General features: G+C 38.8%; 1 protein-coding gene across 2 annotated transcripts in view; it reads right to left on the bottom strand.

Annotated features, from left to right (window-relative positions):
* Positions 1–23,493, bottom strand: part of LOC106086317 (heart- and neural crest derivatives-expressed protein 2) — a 33,243-nt gene extending 9,750 nt beyond the window's left edge. Inside the window, exons 1-4 of one of the 2 annotated variants that reach the window (XM_059364584.1) lie at positions 23,271–23,493; positions 7,825–8,034; positions 7,500–7,705; positions 3,573–3,731 (exon numbers count right to left, since the gene is read on the bottom strand). In XM_059364584.1, the coding sequence (XP_059220567.1) occupies positions 3,573–3,731; positions 7,500–7,705; positions 7,825–8,034; positions 23,271–23,379 (684 nt within the window). In that variant the 5' untranslated portion in view covers positions 23,380–23,493. Of the gene's footprint in view, positions 1–3,572; positions 3,732–7,499; positions 7,706–7,824; positions 8,035–13,248; positions 13,456–23,270 lie in introns of those variants that run through there. The other variant, XM_013250946.2, reaches the window with a different exon arrangement.
* Positions 23,494–24,549: the final 1,056 nt, after the last annotated feature.

Here is a 24,549-nt window from a genome sequence, read left to right as displayed (position 1 = left end):
TCTAATTTTATTTCGATCATTTATGTTAATAATTACAAAAAGTAATGTTACAACGTGACCAACCTCAATATTTGTATTCAGCAATTGATTCATATCCATTGATTCCGAGAAGTGGTTTTCATATGAATACACCAACACAGTATCGTTTTCCACACAAGAGACTATCATGTTTTTGATATAGAATGTCCGTCATTTTTCTATCAGTGTAGATTTGGAAAGGGTACTTTTAATACCCTTTTCCTCTTCCCCCTGTGGAAAGGGGGAAGTACCCTGTCCCTGCGGAAAGGGTACTTTTAATACCCTAGTACCCTTTTTAATACCATTTTGCTTGGGGAAGATTAGGTTAGGTTTAAGTGGCAGTCCACCATCAGACTAACTTAGAAGTTTTCGTCCATTGTGATGCCACAGGAACAGAAGAAGATACCTTCTAGTTCCTACCGTTGAACCATCCAGATTGCTTTAAAAAGCCCCAATAAATTGCGAATGTTCACATCCGCTAAATCAGACAATTTCTCAAAGAAATGAGAACCTAACACACAGAAGGTGTTATATAGTCTCTTCTTCTTTGATGTCCCCACAGCTTCTGCAAAAGTCGTTGCTGGCAACCTTTAGTCCGTCAGCATGTTTTCCGATTAGACAGTGACCTGTCATGACGGACACAATGACTGAGACATCTGTTCTAGCCAATGACAGCAAAGCAAATGACGTCTTCAAGTCTAGATTAGGCCAAATAGTTTTGGAATACTCTCAGTCCCCTCTTTGTAACCATCTATCATTCGCTGTCCTTCGGGCCTGGTCCTGAAAACTTAGCTTACATGTCGCTAGAAGCAAACCAACAGATTCCAGTATCCCTGGAATGTGTAGGGTAGTTCCTAGTCTATTCCCTGGGATATCACTGTGGCCTGGCACCCAGAACAGGTGAATTTTGAACTGTTCAGCCATCTCGTTGAGGGATCTGCGACAGTCGAGGGCGGTTTTTATGTTCAGAAATACGTTCTCCAGGGATTTGATGGCTGCTTGGCTGTCTGAGAAGATGTTTATGCCAATCGTCGTTAAGACATTATATCTTAGCCATTCCACCACTTCCTTAATTGCAAGGATCTCCGCCTGATACACACATTGTAGTGGTCGGATAAACTCTTCGATATGACCAGTTCTAGATCTTTAGAGTACATCCCAAAGCCCACTTGGTCGTTTAGTTTGGAAGCATCCATATAGAAGTCTATGTACAATAACTTCTGTTACCAGGGATATCGTAGTTCCAATCGGTTCTATTAGGAATAGTTGTACAGTAATTTTTATCAAAAAGCTGCTCAGACAGGGTGTAATACACACTGCCAGGAACATCAGATATTGTATCAAGGATAACACAGTGTCCGTAGCCGCCACATGACCAATGAGAAAACTCCCTTAACCTCACGGCAGTGGTCGCTGCAATTTGAGTAGCCACAATGTCCGAGGCATAAGATGTAGCATTAAATTCAGTGCATCATATGGTGTTGTCCTCAGTGCGGTTGTGATGCACAAACAAGCCATCCTTTGGACCCGGTTAAGTATTGAGCAGTAAGTGGATTTTTGAAGCACCATCCACCAGACCACAACACCATATAGCATTACAGGTCTGACAACTGCAGTATATATCCAATGCATGACACGCGGTCCAAACCCCCAACTTTTGCCAATGGCTCTCTTGCAGGTGTATAATGCAAGAGTGGCCTTTCTTGCCCTTCCCAAAATGTTGGATTTTAAGTTTAATTTACTGTCCAGCAAACAGGAAGGGTACTCTCAATAACTTTTCCCATCGACAAGGGTACTTTTAACACCAGATCCCTTCGGGAAGGGTGCTTTTAATATCAGTTCCTTCGGGAAGGGTATATTTGATACCCTTTCCCTCCGGGAAGGGTAATTTTTAAAACCCCTTTCTTTCGGGAAAGGTTTTTCTAATACCTTTTGCCTTCGGCGAGGGTATTTTTAATTCCATTTTCCTCGGGTACTTTTAATAACCTTACTCTTCGGGAAGAATAATTTTAATGTCCTTTCCCTTCGGAAAGCGTAGAATTAATACCCCTTGCCTTTGGGAAGGGTAGAATTAATACCCCTTGCCTTCGGGAAGGGGACTTTTGATAAATTTTATCTCCGTCAAGGGTATTTTTAATATCCTTTTTTGGGGAACTTTTAATGCACTTCTCCTCCGGAAGGGTACTTTTAATACCCTTTCCCTTCGGCAAGGGTAATTTTAATACCCTTTCCCTTCAACAAGGGTACTTTTAATAACTTTTTCTTCCGGCAAGGGTAGTTTTGATACGCTTTCCCTCAGACAATGGTACTTTTCATTGCCTTTCCTTCCGGTAAGGGTATTACTCCTTGGGGAAGTGTACTTAAAGTAACCTTTCCCTTAGGGAAGGGTATTTTTAATACCATTTCTCATCGAAAATTTTACTTTTAATACCTGTTTCCTTCAGGAGGGGAACTTTTAATATCCTTTCCCTCTTTTTAAAAACACCCTTGGTAAGGGTACTTTATATCCTTTCCTTTCGGAAAAAGTACTTTTAATACTCTTTGCCTTATAGAGGGTACTTTTAAAATTCTTTATTTTCGATAAGGATACTTTTAATACCCTTACCGGTCGGGGAGGGTACTTTTAATACCCTTTCTCTTTGAGAATGGTACTTTTAATACCCTTTCCCTTTGGGAATAGTACTTTTAATACCTTTTCCCTTCGCGAAGGGTACTTTTAACACCAGTTCCCTTCGAGAAGTGTACTATTAATACCCCTTCCCTTCATAAGGATAATTTTAATACCATTTCCCATTGCTTAGAGTTATTTTAATAGCATTTCTCTTGGGGATGGGCACTTTTATTACCCTTCTACTTGGGGAAGGGTGCCTTTATAGTCCTTTTCCTTGATATAAAAAATGTACTAAAGCATTCTTTTTTTCATCCCTGATAGGGAAACACCAAACAGAGAAAACCAGAGACCAAACAAGACATTGCTTGTTTAGTTTGACTATTGTCTACCAACCACCCACCCCATCGCATTACTGCAATGAATGTTAGGACTCGTTAATGTTTGGTTTGAAACATATTACACACTTATCTACTTAAGCCCCGAAAATTATTATTTAAGTGTTTGCGGTTTTTATTGTCGATATCCATTTTGTGGGATTGCTCACATAAATTAGACAAAACAATTTACTTAAGTGTCGTTTAATGAGCCATCTCGTCTTCTTTTCCTGCGAACACAGCATCCACTCTGACTTGCAACAACCACCACCACCATTTATTTAGGCCAACCCAGCAGAATCTCCCTCCAATGACTTGTGACTGGCGGGGACGGACCAGAACACTTGTAATAATCTCTGTTCACTGTCAAAAATTTCGTGTGGCTTTTGTTTGTTTATGTGCCACATTACATTAATCCTTCGTTAACATTTGTGTACACATTTGGGTATGGCAATGGCCAAAATGCCGACAGGTCCATAACTCTTTGGGGCATGTGTTTGTGTTCGATAATTTGGCAAAGTGATTTATAATGTAAACTGCAATTGTAATTGAAATACTATGCCACCTACCTTTGTTGCTTCATTTCTGATGTACGCTCTCTTTTCGTGGGAATTTTTGCGATGCAATGGCTTTAGGTCAGCACGAAAACCACTGTTTGGATCTTGATCACCATCCAGAACTTCGACTAGATATCGTATATAGAGTATGGCCAATTTTAAAGTTTTTATCTGAAAATGTCAAAACAAATAGTTGAAATCAAAGAATGAAACTTAATAAAAAAATACAACTAGTCATTACATAAATTAGTTAAAAAAATTAAAATTTTCAGGGATTCGAGAAGCTAAATCAGCCGTTTGGTTTATATGGAAGATGTACAGGGTAGCCGACACGAAGTGTTACCAATTCAAACGACATTTTTTTATGAAAATATTTTTTATTATTTTTTTGAAATTGTGGTTGGTAATCGTTTTGGCTTAAGGTCAATTGAAATATATGTATGTATTATATTGAAAAGACAAAAACGCGTGGAAGCGATCTAAATTCAGAAACCATGTATGCCCGATCCATTCCCATACAATGGCGGTCTTCGGAGCATCCATACGAGACTGACATATGTTTGAGATCTAACCTTGCTCTCTAAAATGTTCCAAACAAAAATGACCCTGGAATTGGCATCGGGCGAATTCTACGGCGACTGTGTAGACGAAATGAAGTGCGGAACATGTTTTTTTTTAGCCATTCTCGGTTTACACGCGCTTAATGTGACGTACCACCGAGTCTTGGCGGTACGTCAATGATCTACGACCGAAATGTTTGCGTGCCCACGCCTCCAAAGTGTTCTTTCCCGACAATTTGTTCGATTTACTTTGACGCCAAGCTCGATGAAAACGATTGGAGATTGGATATCAGCGGCCACAGCTGGCCATAACATCAGTTAAGATGGCAAATCACTTCAGGTGGCCGTTCGTACGCTCAAACTCGCATTTCGTTTTGATACTTAATGAATTGCTCAATTGGGAACTTTTTCTCGTCAGAAAACATGATAAGATGGGTTAGAAACGAAAAAAACTAATAAAAAAATATGCCATAAATGTTGCAAAAAAATTGGCGCTAAATTTATTTTTTGTTTTTTCTTTTTTAAGACACTTTTATCTGCGAAATTCAAAATAGGGATATTAAGATACCTCCATTCATTTCAGTTTCAGAAAAATGCAATTTTGCACCACCCAGCAAATTTTTAAAATCGAACCAAAATGAAGATTCGGCAGCCCGAACCATTTTCGAAATGCCGAGGTGACCAAATTTAGGGGCCCGTTAAGAGGCGCCCGGACTCCTAGGGCCTTTACATTTTGCACGTGATCTCGATAACACCTCAGCTTTAACCATTTCAAATCTCAAATGGCATATTTTTTTTCGTGCGAGGTTCGGAAATTCGTCACGTTCGTGCAAGCGCTGCAACTACTATGGTCTTTTGAATCGAACTTTTTTTGAATCTTCACACGTTGCATCCGTGACGACATATTTTCAGACATGTTGCCATTTTGATTGCCACTACCATTAGGAATAACTTTATATACTCACCACCATAGGATGGGGGTATACTAATCTAGTCATTCCGATTGTAACTTACTTAACTTATCCCGTGTCGTCCGGGATTCGTCTAAGACCTCATAAGGTATATATATTCTTGATCGTCTCGACGTTCTGAGTCTATCTAGCCATTTCCGTCCGTCCGTCTGTGGAAATAACGATAGCAGTCGAACGCGTCAAGTTAGCCGATTGAAATTTTGCACAGATACTAACTATTTACGTAGGTCGTTGGGGTTTGCAAATGGGTCATATCGGTTCAGATTTAGATATAGCTCCCATATAAACCGATCTCCCGATTTAACTTCTTGGCTACAAGCCACAATTTTTGTCCGATTAAGCTGAAATTTACCATATAGTGTTCTGTTAGCTCTTCCTTCTGTGTCACAACTGTGTCAATTACGGTCCGAATCAGTCTGTAATCTGAAATAGCTCCCATATACACCGATTTCCCGATTTGACTTCTTGGGCCCTTACAAGCCGCAATTTTTGTCTGATTTGGTTTAAATTTTGCATGCGGTAATCTGTTATGACTTCCAACAACTGTGCCAAATACGATCCAAAACGGTCTATAACCTGTTATAGCTCCCATATAAACCGATCTCCCGATTTGACTTCTTGAACCCCTGGAAGCCGCAATTTTTGTCCGATTTGGCTGAAATTTTGCATGCGGAGTTCTGTTTTGACTTTCAACAACTGTGTCAAGTACGGATTGAATCGGTCTGTAAACTGATATATCTCCCATATAAACCGATATCCCGATTTGACTTCTTGAGCCATTACAAGCCACAATTTTCGTCTGATTAGGTTTAAATTTTGCATGCGGTGATCTGTTATGATTTCCAACTAGTGTGCCAAATTGATCTATAACCTGATATAGCTCCCACTTAAACCGATCTTAGCACGCTTTTACTTATTAATTGTATTATACCCTCCGCCATAGGATGGGTGTATACTAATTTCGTCATTGTGTTTGTAACACCTCGAAATATGCGTCTAAGACCCCATAATGTATATATATTCTTGATCGTTGTGACATTTTTAGTCGAACTAGCCATGTCCGTCCGTCTGTCTGCCGAAAGCACACTAACTTTTGAAGAAGTAGAGCTAGCAGCTTGAAATTTTGCACAAATATTTCTTATTAGTGTAGGTCGGTTGGGATTGTAAATGGGCCAAATCGGTCAATGTTTTGATATAGTTGCCATACAATCCGATCTAGGGTCTTGACTTCTTGAGCCTCTAGAGGGCGCAATTCTTTTCTGAAATTTTGCATATAGTGTTTTGATATCACTTCCAACAACTATGTGAAGTATGGTCCTAATCGGTCCATAACCTGATATAGCTGCCATAGAAAACGATCTTGGGTCTTAACTTCTTGAACCGCTAGAGGGCGCAATTCTTGTCCGATTTGACTGCAATTTCGCACATAGTGTTTTGATATCACTTCCAACCACTGTGCTAAGTATGGTTCAAATCGGTCTATAACCTGATATAGCTGTCATATAAACCGATCTTGGGTCTTGATTTCTTGAGCCTTAAGAGGGCGCAATTCTCATCCGATTTGGCACAAATTTTGTACGACGGATCCTCTATTGGCCATCAACATACGTGTTTATTATGGCCTGAATTGGTCTATAGCACGAAACAGCTCCCATATAAATCGATCGCTCTATTTTACTTCTTGAGCCCCCAAAGGGCGCAATTCTGACATTTTACACAGGTTTCCAACATATAATTTAATTATGGTCCAAACCGGACCATATCTGGATATCGCTCTAATAGCAGAGCAAATCTTTTCTTATATCCTGTTTTGCCTAAAAAGAGATGCCGGGAGAAGAACTCGACAAATGCGATCCATGGTGGAGGGTATATAAGATTCGGCCCGGACGAACTTAGCACGCTTTTACTTGTTTTTGATATTAAATATAGAGTCTGTCCTATCTTTACTTCCAACCCCGATTTCTCGGAAACTTTACTACATAAAAACACCGAGTGTGCCTTTTATTTATCAAGGTTAGTTTTGGTAAAAAACTATTTTATTACAAATTCCGAAAATGAAAAATTTTCAGAAACTGGTTAGCCTTAATTGTTAAGCCGCACACACGATAACAAATAGGACCTTGCTAAACAGAGGGATATAATTTAAAATAAAATTCTAGTTTTTTGGTGGTCAAAGCGTCTACAAAACTGACATTTCTAAAAGTAGAAACAGAACAGCATCAATTGCTTTACGAGTGCTAAAGAAAAACCTCAGAGTGAAGAACTCATCTGAAAATCAATTATATCTTTGTTTTAACTCTGTAAAGGCACAAGGTCAGATATAATCACAGATCGACTGCAATCCCAAATGCATTGAGGAATTTTTTTTAAATATTGTTTATTTGTGGTTCATAAATTAGAGAACTTACCTTCGATAGTTTTGTATCCGAAGGAACATTTGGTATTTTATCACGTAAACAGGAGAATGCATTATTTATGCTTTGTGTACGTCGTCGTTCTTTCTTATTTGCTGTATTTCTTTTTTTTACAACACGAACCGGTGCAGGGGCAGAAATCGTATGGGGTTTGGGCGAGTCATTCGGGAAAAGACTATCATGAAACTGACTCTCCACATCTTGAAACAAAAGAAACAATTATCAGACTTGCATTAGATTATACAAAAGAATATTGGCGAAATTTTTTTGCTGGATATACACATATCTCATTCTTTTCTAGCTATGTAATTAGCTTTACCTTCCAGATCCGATGACGATGCAGGGCAATAACTGGGCGATCGATAGTAATTGTTTGCATTGATATTTGCGGTCAGCGTACACGTTGTTGTGGTCGTCGTTGCGACATTTTGACAACAGTCCTGTGGTGATTGCTGATGATGATGGATATTGTGGTGATGGGAAGTATGATGTTTAGTGTCGGCACAATAAGATGGTGTATTCCATGTATCTGCAGGATAGAAAAATCTTATATATAAAAATGAATTTGTGTTTGTTTGTTCCGTATAGACTCAAAAACGGCTGAACTGATTATTTTGAAATTTTCACAGATTGTGTAGGTTGGTCTGGAAGGAAACATAGGCTTTATAATTTTTTGATATTGGGGGGGACCCTCCCCCTTACCCCAACAGTTCTACCCAAAAATAAAAGTGAACCGATCGGGACAATATTGGATCAAAATGAAAGGTATTCAGGAGTAGAGTAAAAATTTTATAATAAAAATTGGGTCTAAGTAACCCAACCCCAAAACACCCAAAAATAGGTTTATTGGATGAGCATGACAATATGGGACTCAAATGAAAGATATTCGGGAGTAGATTACGAATATAGTCAGGAAGAATGAATAATGTATAATCTGTAAATATTGGAAGATGGCGGACCCTCCACCGTTACACCAAAATCACCACCCAAAATCAAAAGCGGACCGATAAGAACAATATGGATATCAAATGAAAGGTATTGAAGAGTAGAATACGAATATGGTATTGGGTCCAAGTACCCTGGAAGTAGCCCTAACCCCAAAACTTCTAAAAGCAGACAAATTGATGGTCCATATTAATATGGGACTTAAATGAAAGGAATTCGGCAGTTGATTACGAATCTGGCATACAAAATCAGATCGAAGTGTAGGGGGTCACCCCACCCCCCAAAAACGACCCAAAAGGGCATATGACCAATCATGTCTGTATGAGACTCGGTTTGTTTGTTTGTTCCGTAGAATAAAAAAAAGGAAACATAGGTTACATAGTTTTTAGATATCGGATGGTGACTGACCCTCCCCCTTATCCCAAAAAGGGCACCCACAACTAAAAGTTGACTGATAGGCACAATATAAGTATCAAATGAAAGGTGTTGGAGACTAGAAAGTGATTATCGTATTAAATTTTGGGTCCAATTTCTCCTCTCCTCTAAACAAATATATTCGACGTTTCTATTAATATGGCACTCAAATGAAAAGTATTCAGCAGTAGATTACAAATATGGAATAAAAAATTAGGTCCAAGTAATGGGAGGTCGTCCCACCCCTAAATGGGCATATCAGCCGACCATGGCTATATGGGATTCAAATGAAAGATATTTATCAACGATTATTGACCTTTTTTATAGCCGAGTCCGAACGGCTTGCCGCCTCTTTGGGCAGAATTTTTTGCATGACTATGGCATGGTACCTCGCATATGTCGCCAGCATTAAGAGGGGATAACGACCGCTTTAAATTTTGTCCGAAGTTCTTGCCAGGATTCGAATGCAGGCGTTCAGCGTCATAGGCGGACATAGGCTGCAGTAGCACGAATTCGATATCCACATTCAGGGCGAAGTGTCCCCACCCTAAAAAGATATTAGAGAGTTAAATAAGGCGCAGCGGAGCGGGCCCTGTCCAGCTAGTTAATAATATTTGTTATGATTGTCGGTTTCACAGTTTTATATTAATAACAAGTAAAAAGGCGATAAATTTGGTCAGCCCGAATCCACCACCACAGGTTCTGCTAAAAATTAAATTAGTTTACATATAAGCTATTTTGAAGAAATCAAATTGAATTGATATGGGATTTAAGGATTTAGGCTTGTAGGGCCTCAAGAAGTCAAAAAAGATAATATGGAGGCTATATCCAATTTATTGATATGCCTATGGGGGCGACATTTAATTTGGGTGTTGAAGGGCATAAGCAGTGTTGTCACTCAAGAAAATTATTTTCTACCAAAATTTTAAAAATTCCTACCAAACCTAGAAAATGGTCTATTAGCAAGAAAATGCGGTTTTTTTATACCCACCACCGAAAGGTTGGTCGCCATTCGATTTGCAACACTTCGAGTTATCAAATTCCAGCTCTGCAAAGTTTAACAATATATCCTCTTAAAATTCATAAGCGATCTTGCCATATCCGTTCATCTATCTGCTAAAATCATGCGAAACCATAGCCTTTGAAAATAATAGGCAAAATTCAAAGATTTCTCATGGTCGATATGTTAAAGTTGAAATTTTTTGCCCGACTTCCGCCGACAACAGTTTGGATATCAAGAGGATTTAGGGTCTTGAGTACATGAATGCGATTTTACAACCACATTTGGTTAATGGAGTTCCATTGAAAATCGATCACACCAAACGTGGACCAGATCGGATTATTTTTCTATGTAGCTGACATATACCGATTACCCGATTTTAGGCGCCAAATGCAAAAAGACCCATTTCTTACCCTAAATTTAGGACATTTGGAACAGTTAGTTTTATTAGAGCCCTTGATAATCGTACCAATTACAGTCATTATCGAATCATACACACTTTCTTGCTAAAATTTGGAATAAAGAGACCTCTCGATATAGTATTTGACCCCACGACATCTGTGTCGAGTATGATAGCATTTTCAAGCCTGTGGAACAGCGTCTGGACAAACTAGCGTCCCTAAATTTTGCATACTTAACGACTATGTTAAGTTTAGTGTACATATTAGAAGTGAGTCGTGAGTGGTCGTGTCACGCGTGACACACGTGATTCGTGAGTGGGATTCAAATCTAATCAGGTTAGGCTGAAATCTTGAATTATTTCTTGAGCGAAATTTCACGGCAATCATTGATTTTGTTTCCATACCAAAACACGTTTTTTTATCTGCACTTATTTTTTCAGAAATTATATTAAAATATTAAAAATACTAACCATTTAAAACAATAAAACAAAAAACAAGTAAGAGCGTGCTAAGCTCGGCCGGGCCGAATCTCCACCATGGATTGCTTTTGTCGAGTTCTTTGTGCGATATCTCTTTTTAGGCAAACAAAGAAAAATGGATATGCTATTGGAGACCATAAGTGAAATGAATGTTGAAGAAGATAGTAGAAGTCATTGGGTAATATTTTAGTCCATTCGGATAAGAATTGCGCCTTGTAGGGGCTCAAAAGCATAATCGGGAGATCGGTTAAAATGGGAGCTGTATCATGCCAAAGATCGATTAAGACCATATTGTACACGTATATTGAAGGTCATGGGAGAAGCCGTTGTACAAAGTTTCAGCCAAATCGGATTATAATTGCTCTCTCTACAGGCTCTAGAAGTCAAGATCCCAGATCGGTTTATTTAGCAGCTAAATCAGGTTATGTACCGATTTGAACAGTATTTATCGCAGCTGTAGGAAGTCCTAACAAAATACTTCACGCAAAATTTCAGTCAAATCGAATAAGAATTGCGCCCTCTAGTGGCTTAAGAAGTCAAGATCCGAGATCGGGTTTTTTGATAGCTAAATCAGGTTATGAACCGATTTAAACCATATTTGCCACAGTTGTTGGAAGTCATAGCAAACAACTTCATGCTGATTTTCAGCTAAATCGGATGAAAATTGCAGCCTCTATTAGCTCAAAAAGTCAAAATCCAAGATCGGTTTATATGGCAGCTATATCAGGTTATGAACCGATTTAAACCATCCTTAGCACAGTTGTTGAAATTGATACCAAAACACGACGTGCAAAATCTCAGCCAAATCGGATAAGATAGATGCTCAAGAAATCAAGACCCAAGATCGGTTTATATGGTAGCTATGTAAAAACATGGACCGATTTAGTCAATTTAAAATCCTAACTGACCTACACTAATAAGAAGTATTTGTGCAAAATTTAAGCGTATAGCTTTATTCCTTCGAAAGTTAGCGTGCTTTCGACAGACGGACAAACGGACATGGCTAGATCAACTTCAAATGTCATCGATCAAGAATACATACACTTTATGTGGTGGAGGCTATAAAAATGATGTCGGCAATGGTTTCGAGGGATACTATTATATTTTTTGCCGTTTTCCTCACTATAAGCAGAGTACTACTTTTTCGCCTATTTGTCTATTACTTTTCGCCGACGTTTGCAAAAAAAATTATTATTCCCCTCATGGACAAATATTTTTTCAATCGTGATTCGCAAGATTTTCGTGAGTTTGGATTTTTTTGAAAGTCGAAATTTTTTCGTGAGTAGTGCGTAGGTAAAAATTTTCTCTCGTGAGCGTGCGTGAATGTGAGACGATATAAAAAGTCGTGCGTGAATAATTTTTTTGTCTCGTGAAAATGCGTGATCGTGAGTGAAAAATCACTCACATCTCTAATACATATCTCTTTCCATTCAAAAATTCTAGAATTGTTTCCAAGATTGTTCGAAATGGCAACACTGTGTGTTGGTGAGAAAGTTTGCAATTTTGCATTATAGCGTTAAGTTTACAAGCCACAAAAAATATTTGCTTCTCGGTTAGGTTAGGTTGAAAAGAGCATGCGGATATTAATCCGCCCTATGCCACTATGGATATTACACCTTTGCCAGTAATCGGTTTGTTGCGGCTATAAATACTAAGAAGTAATATCGAAAAAAAAATCTAAGTCAAAAATACCGTGCTACTTACAAAATCCCTAATTTTTTTCCATACCTAAGTTGGTTCATGTCTGGTATCGTGTCCCCACCTAAGTGCCGGTGTCTGTTAGCCGCAAAAGCCGGGCAATGACATAGGAAATGCTCCAAGTCTCATCATTTTTGATGCTATGACTTGCCGCACCGACTTTGCAAAAATGAGCTCATAGTCCTATGTGCCCCGTTATGATACGGAAAGCTATACTGACCTCCTTCAGTATAGCTTTCGGTTTCATATTACTTATGCAAATACTTCTTTTCAGTAATAACCTCGTTTTCTCAAGATCCGGATCTCCGCATAGGATTTTCATCGTCCTACCGACCATTTCGATGTTCCACAGGGTAACATGGGGCGTTCGTTGCCTACGCCCTTAACTCGGACTGCGTCTACCCGAAACGCTTCGGGTTAACCAAGTTTTTTGATGGCAGCCCTACGGCCTCCTCTGCCGTATCGTTTGCTCTTTCATTTCCTCTTATTCTGCTTTGGTCCGGCACCCAAACGATGCGGATCATGCCGTCCTTAGAGAGGGCGTTTATCTCCTTCTTACATTCCAAGACTGTTGGTTACCTTACCATCCAGGACCTTATTACGGTCAGACAGTCGAAGACAGGTCCCAGTTCTTGGGTCCTCAATATAGAACACATCCATTCTGTCCTCTAGTTTTGAAAAAAAATTAAGTTCTTCGTAATGGAGTTCAAGCGTAATAGTGTTATTGCTTTATGTTTGGCTAAAAAATTACAATAGGCAATAGTTGGCGAACTCAAACACCTAAAAATAATGTTTATGTAACCTACCATTGTAGCCATGATACTGGTTGCCAAACGCCATGATGGTGGTCCAAAAAAAAACTCCCTAATAGTTTTCATCGAGATTGCATTCGTGTAGCTTGTAACTCGCTTTTTGATCGACTCAGGTCAAGACAAGTCAAGACAAAAGATGGTCATATCGAGCAAATGTAAAAGGACTTCGAAATTTAAATAACTTGAATAATTAAAAATATTTTCACACAAAAGAATGTCATCGTTTGAATTGGCAACGCTTCGCATAAGCTACCATGTACATTCAAATCTAAACTGATACGACCCATTTGTGGAGATGGGTTTCTACCGGGTAAATACCCAATAAATACCTTTTTTGGGTATTTATAATTTTGCAGATATCTTGGGTATAAAAACATTTTTTGATGATTTCATATTCTTTGTATATAAACCTGACCGTCTGATCTTAAAAAATTGGATTTTAAATAGTTGTATATAGCCGCTATAGATCCAGACTTAAAGTCTTGAGGCAATAAATTGATCATTTTTCATCCGATTTCGATGAAATTTAGTACAGTGAGTTCTGATAGACCCATTTCTGTGAAGTGTGGTTCAGATCGGACTATATTTGGATATAGTTGCCCTATAGAACTACCACCCGATCTCCCGATATAGGGTATTGAAGCCACAAAAGATCCATTTATTACCCGAATTCGATGAAATTTGGTACAATGTGTTCTGGTAGACCTCTACCCATTCGTTTCAAATGTGGTCCAGATTGGACCTGATCTTCTGATCTCATAAAATCGGATTTTAGTTATATATAGCCGCTATATAGACTGATCTCCATACTTAAAGTATTGAGGTGAGAAATTGGTTATTTTTCATCCGATTTCGATGAAATTTTGCAAAGTGAGTTTTGATAGACCCATACCTATATCTGAGAAGCGTGGACCATATTTGGATATAAAATTAAATGCTCCTTTTATGGGCTCAATACTCTATATCGTAAAATCGGTCTATATGGCAGCTATATTCAAATATGGTACGATCTGGACGATATCCAAATTTCATCGAAATAGAATGAAAAATGCTTCTTTTAAAGGCTCATTACACTATATCGGGAGATTGATCTATATGGCAGCTATATCCAAATATGGTCCACGCTTCTCAGATATAGGTAGGGGCCTATCAAAACTCATCGAAATCGGTCGAAAAATTACCAATTTATCGCTTCAATACTTCAAGTCTGGAGATTGGTCTATATAGCGGCCATATATATATAAATTCCGATTTTATGAGATCAGAAGATCAGGTTTATATACAAAGAATACGAAATCATCAAAAAATGTTTGGAAAATATTTGTATACACAAGATATCTGCAAAATTATACGGGTGGTTACCCAATTTGCCGGGTAAATACCTTTTGGGTATTTACGCATCACCCATCTCTATCCATTAACCCGAAAGGCTTCGGGTTAACCAAGTTTATTGACGACAGTCCTCTGGCCTTCACCGCCAAATCGTCTGCCTTTTCATTTCCCCTTACTCCGTTATGGCCCGGCACCCAAACAATGCGGATTTTGCCATCCTCAGAGAAGGCGTTAATCTCCTTCTTACATTGCAAGACTGTTCATGACCTTACCGTTCTGGTTGTTATTGCCCTTACGGCAATTTTACTGTCGGTAAAGATGTTCATACTCGACGTCCTCGCGTTAGCACCACACGACATCACGCATTCCGTGATCGCCCGGATCTCCGCCTGCAGGACCGTATTATGGTCAGGCAGTCTACAATAGATCTCAGTCCCTGGGTTCTCAATGTAAACCCCCAGGCCCACCCTGTCCTCTAGCTTTGATCCATCCGTGTAACATGATCTTTCAGATGGCAATACTAGGGTTCCGTCAATCCAAGACTGTGTCGATGGCAGCAGTGTCTTGCACTTGACTTCAAGGTTCATCTTAGGTATCCGATCGGAAGCCTCTTCCCTTCCTTCCGGATCTCCCATTGTCGCCTCGATTATATCGCAATGGTATGAGCTGCTCCCATCCTCAATCCATTCTCCCATCGCCTTTAGTCTCATAGCCGGCTGGGGCTACCTCACACTTAAACTGTGTGTCAATGGGTTCAAATCCCTCCTCAGTCAGCATCCGTAATAGGTCATTTATGGTGGTCACCCATAGGAGTGGCGATCAAATGGCCCCCTGTGGCGTGCCCTGTGCCACTTTCTCCCTTATATTTATGCCATGGGACACACAATTTATAAACTGCTTACTTTGTCCAAAGTAGCATCTGTTTGCCAGTATTATTCTTCGCTTTATCTCAAAACTGGTGTCATTCGTTTCGGTTACGGCAGTGCCGAGGTAGATAAAGTTACTGGCTATCTCAAAGTTGTGGTTCCCAACTTTCTCCATTTTCTTTATCTGCTCGGTTGTACAAGGTGTTTTGAGAGTAGAAACCATTCATTTCGTCTTATCTCCATTTACTGCCAGACCCATTTTCACTGACTCTCTTTCGATTCTCTCAAAGGTAGCAGTTACTACTTCCAGTGACCGACCTATGATGTCGATGTCGTCGGCATAGGCGAGTAGCATGTGTTCTCTTGTGATAAGCGTGCTATATCTGCATCTCGTACAATCTTCTCCAGCAGGATATTAAAGGGATCACACTATAAGCTGTCTCCTTGTCTAAAATCTCGTTTGGTGTTAAAGGGTTCCGAGAGATTCTTTTCTATTTTTACTGAGGAACGCGTATCAGCAAATGTCATCCTGCAGAGTCTTATTAATTTGGCAGGGATACCAAACTCAGACATGGCTTGAAATACCTTTGAACGTAAAGGAGTATCGAAGGCGGCTTTGTAGTCAACAAAGATATGGTAGGTGCTGATTTGTCCTTCTCGGGTCTTTTCTAGGATTTGGCGCAGTGTGAAAGTCTGGTCCAGGGTGGATTTACCAGGTCTAAAGCCGCATAGATAGGGCCCAATTATCTCTTTAGGTTTTAATCTTTCACACAGTACGCTCGAGAGTATCTTGTATGCGATGGGGAGGAGACTTATTCCTCTGTAATTGGTACATTCCGTCTTGTCTCCTTTCTTGTGGTTCTACGGTATCCTCTTCGCCGCCAACGTCGGGCACTAGCAGTTGGGTAAAATGTTCTTTCCATATCCTCAGCATGTTATCTGTGTCAGTTACCAGATTTCCTTCTTTGTCTCTGCAGGAGGATGTGCCTGCACCAAAGCCATCGGTTTAATGTTTAATTCTTTGGTAGAATTTCCGGACTCCATTCTGACTCCTGTACATCTCAATTTGCTCACACTCAAGTCTTTCCATTTTCTTTTTGGGGAATAGGCGTTTCTCCTCTCTCCTTTTCTCCCCATACCTCTCTTTCGTCTGGCGCATTGCTACTGATTGCAAGGTTGCTCTATATGCCGCATTCTTGACTTCAGTAGCATCTCGACACTCTTGGTCGTACCATGGGTTTCTTGGAGAAGGCTTCCGGTACCCAAGTACGGATTTCGAGGCATTTTCCATGGAGTAGGCAATAGTTTGCCTCTGCGCAATTATATCATCGGAACAAGGAGTGCTTTCATTAAGCAGTTGGGTCAGTCGAGTGGAGTATGTCGCTGCCATTTGTTGTGTTTGTAGCTTTTCAATGTCCAGCTTCCGCGTAGTGTCAGATCGTACTTTCCTCGCTATGTTCAAACGGGTACGAACCTTTGCTGCAGCAAGGTAATGATCCGAATCTATATTTGCTCTACGGATCGATCGTACATCTAACACGCTGGATGAATGCCTTCCATCTATCACAACGTGATCAATTTGGTTCCTCGTGTTTTGATCGGTTGACAGCCATGTGGCTTTGTGAATATATTTAGGTTGAAATCTGGTGCTACTAACTACCATGTTTTTTTGAAATCTATCAGCCTCAACCCATTGCTGGACGTTATCTCGTGCGGTGTCAGATCGTACTTTCCGTGCCATGTCCAAACGGGTACGAACCTTTGCTGCAGCAAGGTAATAATCCGAATCTATATTCGCTCCACGGATCGAACGTACATCTAACACGCGGCATGAATGCCTTCCATCTAGCACAACGTGATCAAATTGGTTCTTCGTGTTTTGAGCGGTTGACAGCCATGTGGCTTTGTGAATATTTTTATGTTGAAATCTGGTGCTCTGGGCGCTCGTAGAAAATATCCTTGGTCTACTCGTCTTTGTCTTCAGTCGGGGCACAAATAAGGCTGATGTTGAAGAATTTGGTTTTTATGCGGATTGTGACTAGCCTCTCATCCACCGGAGTAAAGCTGGAGACAAGGAGTTTGCTCAAATCATATTTAGATATAGCTCCCATTGATATGTTTGTCAGATTTTGAGTAATTTGCAATAATGTAGGTATTACAGCTTGAACATATTTGCTCGAAATGTGATACAGATTGTTTAACAACCCATCTGAAAGCATTCGTCGAGGTCCATTAAAATTGGTTCAGATTTGGATATAGCTCCCACATTGTACCTATAGGGTAGGTGTAGGGTATTATACAGTCGGCACCACCCGACTTTTGCCCTTTTTACTGGTTTTTTGACAGATTGGCGCTGATGATGGCGTTACCATCTCATGGTAAATAATCAGACTTGCACTGGAAACTTTTTTCGTTTTATTTGTACCCTTCACGGCTTGTCTATCCAGTACTAAATTAAAACACAGCATATGTTGCCATTGTTTGGCGTTAATGTTTGACTTTTATTTTTGTTTTGGCGTCAAACAAAGTCCGTCGGATTTCACAATAAATTAATAGGAAATTTCGTGGCGAATGAACTTAATACTAGGCTTAAGCTTCAAAGGGCAACGATTGACTGATGGTAGCCAATTGTGGGCGGTGAACTCTCCAAAAGTATGTGAACCAAGCTAAACTTGCTGCCTTTGTCTAAAACTGAAGTATCATTAATGGTGGAAACTATAGAGAAACGAATTTTAGTTTATTTAGCGGGCGAAATCGAATCACGTAGCTGCCATAAGAACGATCTCTGGATGTAAAAACTTCGGCCTCATACAGTCTTAATTATTTTGTGAGTCCCATAAAGTCTTATTTATTTTAGCGACTTTTACATCCAATTTCGTGGAAGTTTAAATAATGTAGGTATACATGCAAATGCAAATTTTGCCCATGAACATTCCACTAAGGAACAGGGGCAAACTTCTCACATATCAATGAGTGCAGTTCGAATAAAGTTTTGAGCTCAATGATAAGGGGCCTCCTTTTTATAGCTGAGTCCGAACGGCGTGCCGCAGTGTGAAACCTCTTTGGATAGAAGTTTTACATGGCATAGAACCTCACAAATGTTGCCAGCATTAGGAGGGGAAAACCACCATTGACATTTTTTTCTTATGGTCTCTCTAGAATTCGAACCCAAGCGTTCAGCGTCATAGGCGAACACGCTAACGGAGGTCACCGTAGCGCAGAGGCCGCCTCAATAATGTGGGATATTCAAACTTCGACCCGCCCAAATTTTATGGGTTTTTACTTGTATTTTTTTATACCCATTATTAATATATTATATTAATTTAGTCATTCCGTTTGCAACCCATCGAAATATCAATTTCCGACCCTACAAAGTATATATATTTCGGATCGTCGTAAAATTCTACGACGATTTAATGATGTCCGTGTGTCTGTCCATCTATCCATCTGTCCGTCCGTCTGTTGTAATCACCCTACAGCCTTCAAAAATTGAGATATTAAGCTCAAATTTTGCACAAGCACGTCTTTTTGATGCACGCTGGTTTAGTTCTTGAACGACCCAAATCGTACCATATTTGGATATAGCTGCTATATAGACCGATCCGCCGATAAAGGGTCTAATACCCATAAATGCTTTATTTTTCATCCGATTTCGCTGAAATTTGAAATTGTGAGTAGTTTATGGCTTCCCAACATCTGACTCAAATATGGTTCAGATCGGACTATATATAGATATAGCTGCCTTAAAGACGGATCTGCCGATAAAGAGTATGATGCCCATAAAAGCTTTATTTATTACCCGATTTCGCTGAAATTTGAAACAGAGGGTTATTTTAAACCTTCTGATATCTGACCTAAATATAGTTTGGATCGGAAGATAAATAGATAAAGCTGTCATATAGACCGATCTCCCGATAAATTTATTACCCGATTTCGCTGAAATTTGAAACAGTGAGTAATGTAGGCCTCTCAACATTCGACCCAAATATGATTCAGATCTGACTATAGTTAGATATAGCTGCCCTATAGACCGATCTGCCGATAAAGGGTCTAAAGCTAATAAAAGCTTTATTTTTTAATCGATTTCCTTGAAATTTTAAACAATGAGTAGTCTTAAGCCACTCAACATCGGATCGGAAATATGGTTCAGATCGGCCTATATTTAGATATAGCTGTCATATAGACCGATCTGTCGATAAAAGGTCTGAAGCCCATAAAAGCTTTATTTCTACCCAATTTTGCTGAAATTAGAGTTAGCCTCCCGACATCCACCCTAAATATGGGTCACGTCAGACTATATAAATATAGCTTTCATATAGACCAATCTTCCAATTTAGGGTCTTAATCCCATAAAAAGCAGACTTATTGTCTGAAAATGTTTCTTGTATATGAGTTCTCGGGACCTGAATAAAATATGATCGAGACCAGCCTCTATTAAGATATAACTACGTATATAGTAGTGGAGTTATAATAAAATAGGACGATTATTATATCCTTGTTTAATTTGGTCCACATCGGTCCAGATTTGGTTAAGGGTGTCATATAGAAAGAACTCTCTATTTAAAGTCTTGGCCCTATAAAAAGCGCATTTATTGTCTGATTTCGTTTAAATTTGACGCAGTGACTTATGGTAGGCATTTCGACATTACATTTGGATATAGCTGCCAAAAAGACCAATATTTTGTTCTACAAAATTGAATGTCCGTGCCGAATTTGGGTGCATAAATTATCCAATATTCACCGGATTGTGACGAAAGTGGGCTTACATATATACACGAGATGGTGGGTATCCAAAGATCGGCCCGGCCGAACTTAATGCTTTTTTACTTGTTTTCCTTGAAGAGAGTATACTAGTGTTGGCCACATGTGGTAGTGTGCGTAAAATTTCCAAGCCCATGGGCATTTGTCCGCCACTGGAGTATACATATCGATGGCTTAATATAAAAAGGACAGTTTTTGCTTATCCTGGAAGACAAATGTCAGATGCACTTTGCCTTCCAATTTAAGGTCAATACAATTCGAATGACAGATTTACCTAAAACAATTTCAAAGCCAGTAAGGAAAGGCAAAAGTCGGGCGGTGCCGACTCTATAATAGCCTACACCTATCCTATAGATACAAAGTGGGATCTATATCTAATTATGAGCCAATTTTGATGGAATTCGTCGGATGTTTTCAGATGGGTTATTAAACAATCCGTATCATATTACGAGCAAACTGTAATAACTACGGTTCAAAAATGACAACATTATTGCAAATTAAACAAAATTTGATAATGTGGCACTCGTCGAGAAAAACGTTGTGGAAATTTTTGGCAAGACTGGTCAAAAAATGCTCTTGCAGTGGTTTTAGAAGTGAAAATCGGGGGATATACATATATGACAGCTATATGTAAATCTGAACCGAATTCTATAAAACTCATCTATAATGTCGAGAAGCAAGAGAAAATCGGGCCATATTTCGAGAGAAACGATTAACAAATGACCATTTGATTGTATTATTACTGCAAATCGAACGAGATTATATATATATATGAGAGCTATGTCCAAATCTGAACCGATTTAGGCTAACTTTATAGACATTGTGGAAGTCGTCGAGGAAAGCGTTGTACAAACTTTTGGGAAGATTGGTCAATAAATGCGCTTGCAGTGGCTCCTTCCTGCCAAGTTTCGATAGAATCGGGAAACAAATGACCATTTTTTTGCATTATTACGGCTAATCGGACGGATATATATGGGAGCTACAATATATCCAAATCTGAACTGATTTATATGAAATTCGACTATAATGTCGGGAGTCATAAGAAAATCCTTCCTGCCAAATTTCGAGAAAATCGGTTGACAAATGATCGGACGAACATATATATGGGAGCAATATCCAAATCTGAACCGATTTATTTCCAATTTCAATAAGCTTCGTCTCTAGGCCGAAAAGCATGCCTGTACCAAATTTGACGATCGGATGAAAATTGCGACCTGTAGTTTGTACACAATTTAACATAGACAGACAGACATACAGACGAACATAGCTAAATCGAATCAGAAAGTGATTCTGAGTCCATCCGTATACCTATCAATGGGTCTATCTCTCTTCATTTACAAACAAATTCACTAAATTATAATACCCTGTACCACAGTAGTGGTGTGGTAGTAGGTGAAGTTTTTTCCTCCTGCTGTAAGGTAACAAAAAGTCGAGATACAATAGCTTTTTTCAATTAATCGGGAACACAAATGAAAATAACAGTTTAATAGGGATTTCAAACAAAAAATGCCTAAGTCAAGCTTTTTCCTTCTCGTAGCCCTTCATATATTAGGTTAGATTAGGTTGAAAAGGGAGTGCGGATTTTAATCCGCCCCATGCCACTATGGACATACACCTAAGCCAGTAATCGGCTTGTTTTGCGCTATAAAAACTAAAAAGTAACCTCGAAAAAGAAAATTTTAAGTTAGGAATTCCGTGCTACTTACAAAATCCATGCCACTCTCCTAAGTTGGTTCATGTCTGGTATTGTGTCCACACCTAAGTACCGGTGTCTTTTAGCCGCGAAAGCCGACAATGATATAGAAAATGCTCCAACGTCTCATCATCTTCCCCACATGCTCTACACATGCTATCACTTGCCGCACCGATTTTGCATAAGTAAGCTCGCTGTCCTATGTGTCCCGTTATGATACCAATAGCTATACTGACGTCCTTCTTACTTCCTTTCAGTTATAGCCTTGCCCTCTCACGATCCGGATCACCCCATAGGATTTTCGCAGTCCTAACGACTGTTTCGCTGTTCCACAGGGCGTTCGTCGCCCACGCCCTTAACTCGGAATGCGTCAACCCGAAAGGCTTCGGGTTAATCAAGTTTATTGACAGCAGTTCTCTGGCCTTCACCGCCAAATCGTATGCCCTTTCATTCCCCCTTACTCCGTTATGGCCCGGCACTCAAACGATGCGGATTGTGCCATCCTCAGAGAAGGTGTTAATCTCCATCTTACATTCCAAGATTGTTCGTGATCTTACCATCCTGGTTGTTATTGCCCTTTTTGGCATTTTACAGTCCGTAAAGATGTTCACACTCGACGTCCTTGCGTTAGCACCACACCCCTTAAGGCAGTCCGTGATCGCCCAGATCTCCGCCTGCAGGACCGTATTATGGGCAGGCATTCTAAAACAGATCTCAGTTCTTGGGTTCCCAATGTAGACCCCCAATGAAGAACATGATCAGATCAGATGGCAATACTAATAAGCCATCGATATATTTAAGGCCGGGCCAAAATTTATATATTGGGTTGCCCAAAAAGTAATTGCGGATTTTTCATATAGTCGGCGTTGACAAATTTTTTCACAGCTTGTGACTCTGTAATTGCATTCTTTCTTCTGTCAGTTATCAGCTGTTACTTTTAGCTTGCTTTAGAAAAAAAAAAGTATATTTGATTAAAGTTCATTCTAAGTTTTATTAAAAATGCATTTACTTTCTTTTAAAAAATCCAATTACTTTTTGGGCAACCCAATTTGTACTCAAACTTAACATGTTATTTAATTTAAACTTTATTTTCTTGGCACATGTTGTTGCATTTTCCAAAAATACGGCAAAACTTTGTAATATATCAATTATGGATTTTTTTTTTTTAAATAAAAATAATCCAATATTTTAATAATTGTATTTGTTTTACTGTTTTCTTGATAAAATCTTGCTTTTGTCGTGTTATGCATGATTAATTCCCACCTTAAACCATTATCCTTGGTGTACATTACTTGATCCAAATCATAAAAATTTAATGTTGTTTTTGTTTTAATTCTATTTTAAAATAATTTTTCAAAACATACGTTCAATTGCATTCATATCCATTAAACGATAACTATTGTTATAAAATATATTATCATTTTGATAAAACGGCGAAGGTTCGCGACAAATTTGCGTTTCGTATTTAGACATTTTTTATTTAGTTTCAAATCTTTGTATTTCTTTTAAATCTTTTTTATAACTGATGATTAAATTGATATTTTTATATGTTTTGTTTTTATTTCCACTTATGTTAATTTTTCATGATTATCGCGTAATCCGTTGCACGTCTGTATTCGAACACATTTTGTTTTAAGACTAAATTCAATCCATTCCAAACGTTTTCATTAATGTGAAATATCTTCTTTTGTTATTGCTACAGTATTTTCAATAAACAAACCCCACAATGCTTTTCATTTCATTCATCCACCCCACATGGGTTTCGAATGAACCAATCGCGTAAGGCTTCTTGTACCTGCGTTTTGATTGGCTATTAAAATCTCCATATTGTTTTTAGAAACACTCAAAGAAACATGTAGCTACACAGAAAAAATGAAAAACTATGTTCAATTAAGAAATTTGTACATTCAATTGAAAAATTTTACTGAAATTGGACCTTTAAGGGAATTTGTATTATTGATTTACAATTTAGCAATTGGGATTTATGGTAAGCTCAAAAATTCATGTAAAGTTGTTTTAAATAACATTTTTACTGTTGCAATAAAAATAAAAAAATTCATATTGTTCACATATATAAAAAACTTTTTATTGCATTGATTTAAATTGCGAATAAAACATGAAATATCCAAATGCAAATTTGTCCATGAACATTCCATTAAGGAACTGAGGCAAACTTATCACAAATCAATGAGTGCTGTCCAATTCAATTCTAAGCTCAATGATAAGGGACCTCCCTATTATAGCCGAGTCCGAACGGTGTGGCGCAGAGCGACACCTTTTGGGGAGAAGTTTTTACACGGCAAAGTACCTCACAAATGTTGCCAGCATTAGGAGGGGATAACGAACGCTGAAAAATTTGCTGATGTTCCTGCCAGGATTCAAGCCCAGGCATCATAAGCGGACATGCTAACCTCTGCGCTACGGTGGCCTCCAAAACATGAAATATATTGGATAAAAATATTTATGTTTTTTTTTAATGGGCCCAGGCTTCTAAAAAAAAGAAAAAATTGTCGATTCCATTTTGAGCCTCTCTTCGTTGTCGGCGACACTCTCTGTAAAGGGTATTATAAACAATATAATTAATATACATATATTTTTAAAATGAATCGTAATAAATACCAATCTTAGTAAGTTGCGTGCAAT

Source organism: Stomoxys calcitrans, chromosome 3 (assembly GCF_963082655.1).
Source record: "Stomoxys calcitrans chromosome 3, idStoCalc2.1, whole genome shotgun sequence".
In the NCBI taxonomy this organism is placed as follows: Eukaryota; Metazoa; Arthropoda; class Insecta; order Diptera; family Muscidae; genus Stomoxys; species Stomoxys calcitrans.
This window is presented reverse-complemented; position numbering and strand designations above follow the sequence as displayed.